Genomic DNA, 1,458 nt, shown 5'->3' on the forward strand with positions numbered 1-1,458 from the left:
AACCCGGTGGTGCATTTGCGGCGAATAGAAGTCTTGGCTTTACTTGCTGCTTTATTTTTCGGAGTGATATTCCCGCGGCAGCGGCTGCTGCTGCAGCAGCAGCTGCAGCAGCAGCAGCAGCAGCAGCAGCAGCTGCAGATGAACGCCCCCGACATGCACTACAGAGGCTACTTCGAAAGGGCCCCCAAGTTCCAGTCTTTGCTGCAGTACTTTCGGCAGATGCAGCAAACTCTGGGGGGTTGCTGGCAGCAAATGCTGCAGCGCGGGGACGTGGGCCCGCTGCACTGCAGCAGCAGCAGCAGCAGCAGCAGCAGCAGCAGCAGCAGCGGCTGCAGCTGCACGGAGGTGACCTTTCTGGGGACGAAGAAGCACATTTCTGCTGCTGATGAAATAATTAGTTTTTACTTCCAAGTCCCGCAAGAAACTGTCTTCACTTCTCCCGAAGGATTCCAAGTTGTTCGTCCCGAAATAAAACTCGAAAATATTCTCCAAGACAAACTTCCTTTATTTCCAATTGAAGTTCATTTAAGTGGAGACATCACCAAAGCCGACGGCGCCATCCAGGTCCGCCCCGCATTCAGGTGTATAGGCAGCTCGTTGAGGTGTATAGGCAGCTCGTTCGGGTGTATAGGCAGCTCGTTCGGGTGTATAGGCAGCTCTTTCGGGTGTATAGGCAGCTCTTTCGGGTGTATAGGCAGCTTTTTCGGGTGTACAGGCAGCTCGTTCGGGTGTATAGGCAGGTGTTTGAGGTGTACAGGCAGGTGTTTGAGGTGTATAGGCAGGTGTTTGGGGTGTATAGGCACCTTTTCAGGTGTATAGGCAGGTGGTTCGGGTGTATAGGCAGCTCGTTCGGGTGTATAGGCACCTTTTTCGGGTGTATAGGCACCTTTTCAGGTGTATAGGCAGCTTTTCAGGTGTATAGGCAGCTCTTTGGGGTGTCTAGGCAGCTGTTTCGGGTGTCTATGCAGCGTGACCACGGCCTCCTCCGCTGCTGCTGCTGCCGCTGCTGCTGCTGCTGCTGCTGCTGCTGCTGCTGCTGCTGCAGGTGGACTTTGCGGATCGATTCCTAGGGGGCCTGACGATGCATGCGGAGCACTTGGCGCAAGAAGAATTGCTTTTCACTTTAAAACCCGAAATGATTGTTTTGATGCTTTTCGTCTCCGCCTTAAAAGCAGATGAAGCTGTTCTCGTCAGAGGCGCTGAGTCCTTCACTCTTTATAAAGGTTTGCTTTTTTATTTTATTTGTTTTATTTGTTTTATTTGTTTTGTTTGTTTATTTATTTATTTGGAGTCCTTTACTCTTTATAAAGGTTTGCTTTTGTTTGTTTTATTTATTTGTTTATTTGTTTATTTGTTTTTATTTTTATTTGTTTTTATTTGTTTTGTTTTGTTTGTTTGGAGTCCTTCACTCTTTATAAAGGTTTGCTTTTTTATTTTATTTGTTTTATTTGTTTTATT

At 47.8% G+C, this 1,458-nt stretch overlaps 1 protein-coding gene across 1 annotated transcript in view; it reads left to right on the forward strand.

The window, feature by feature from the left end:
• Positions 1 to 736, forward strand: part of ENH_00045020 (non-transmembrane antigen, putative) — a gene marked incomplete at both ends in the record, with an annotated part of 2,236 nt that extends 1,500 nt beyond the window's left edge. The window contains 2 exons of the mRNA XM_013580961.1: positions 1 to 564; positions 716 to 736. The exon at positions 1 to 564 is cut by the window's left edge and continues 24 nt beyond it. Coding sequence (XP_013436415.1) covers positions 1 to 564; positions 716 to 736 — 585 coding nt within the window. The remainder of the gene's footprint in view (positions 565 to 715) is intronic.
• Between the last annotated feature and the right edge of the window lie 722 nt (positions 737 to 1,458).

The sequence above is a fragment of the Eimeria necatrix genome, genomic scaffold, assembly GCF_000499385.1.
Source record: "Eimeria necatrix Houghton genomic scaffold, Enh_scaff339, whole genome shotgun sequence".
NCBI classification, from domain to species: Eukaryota; Apicomplexa; class Conoidasida; order Eucoccidiorida; family Eimeriidae; genus Eimeria; species Eimeria necatrix.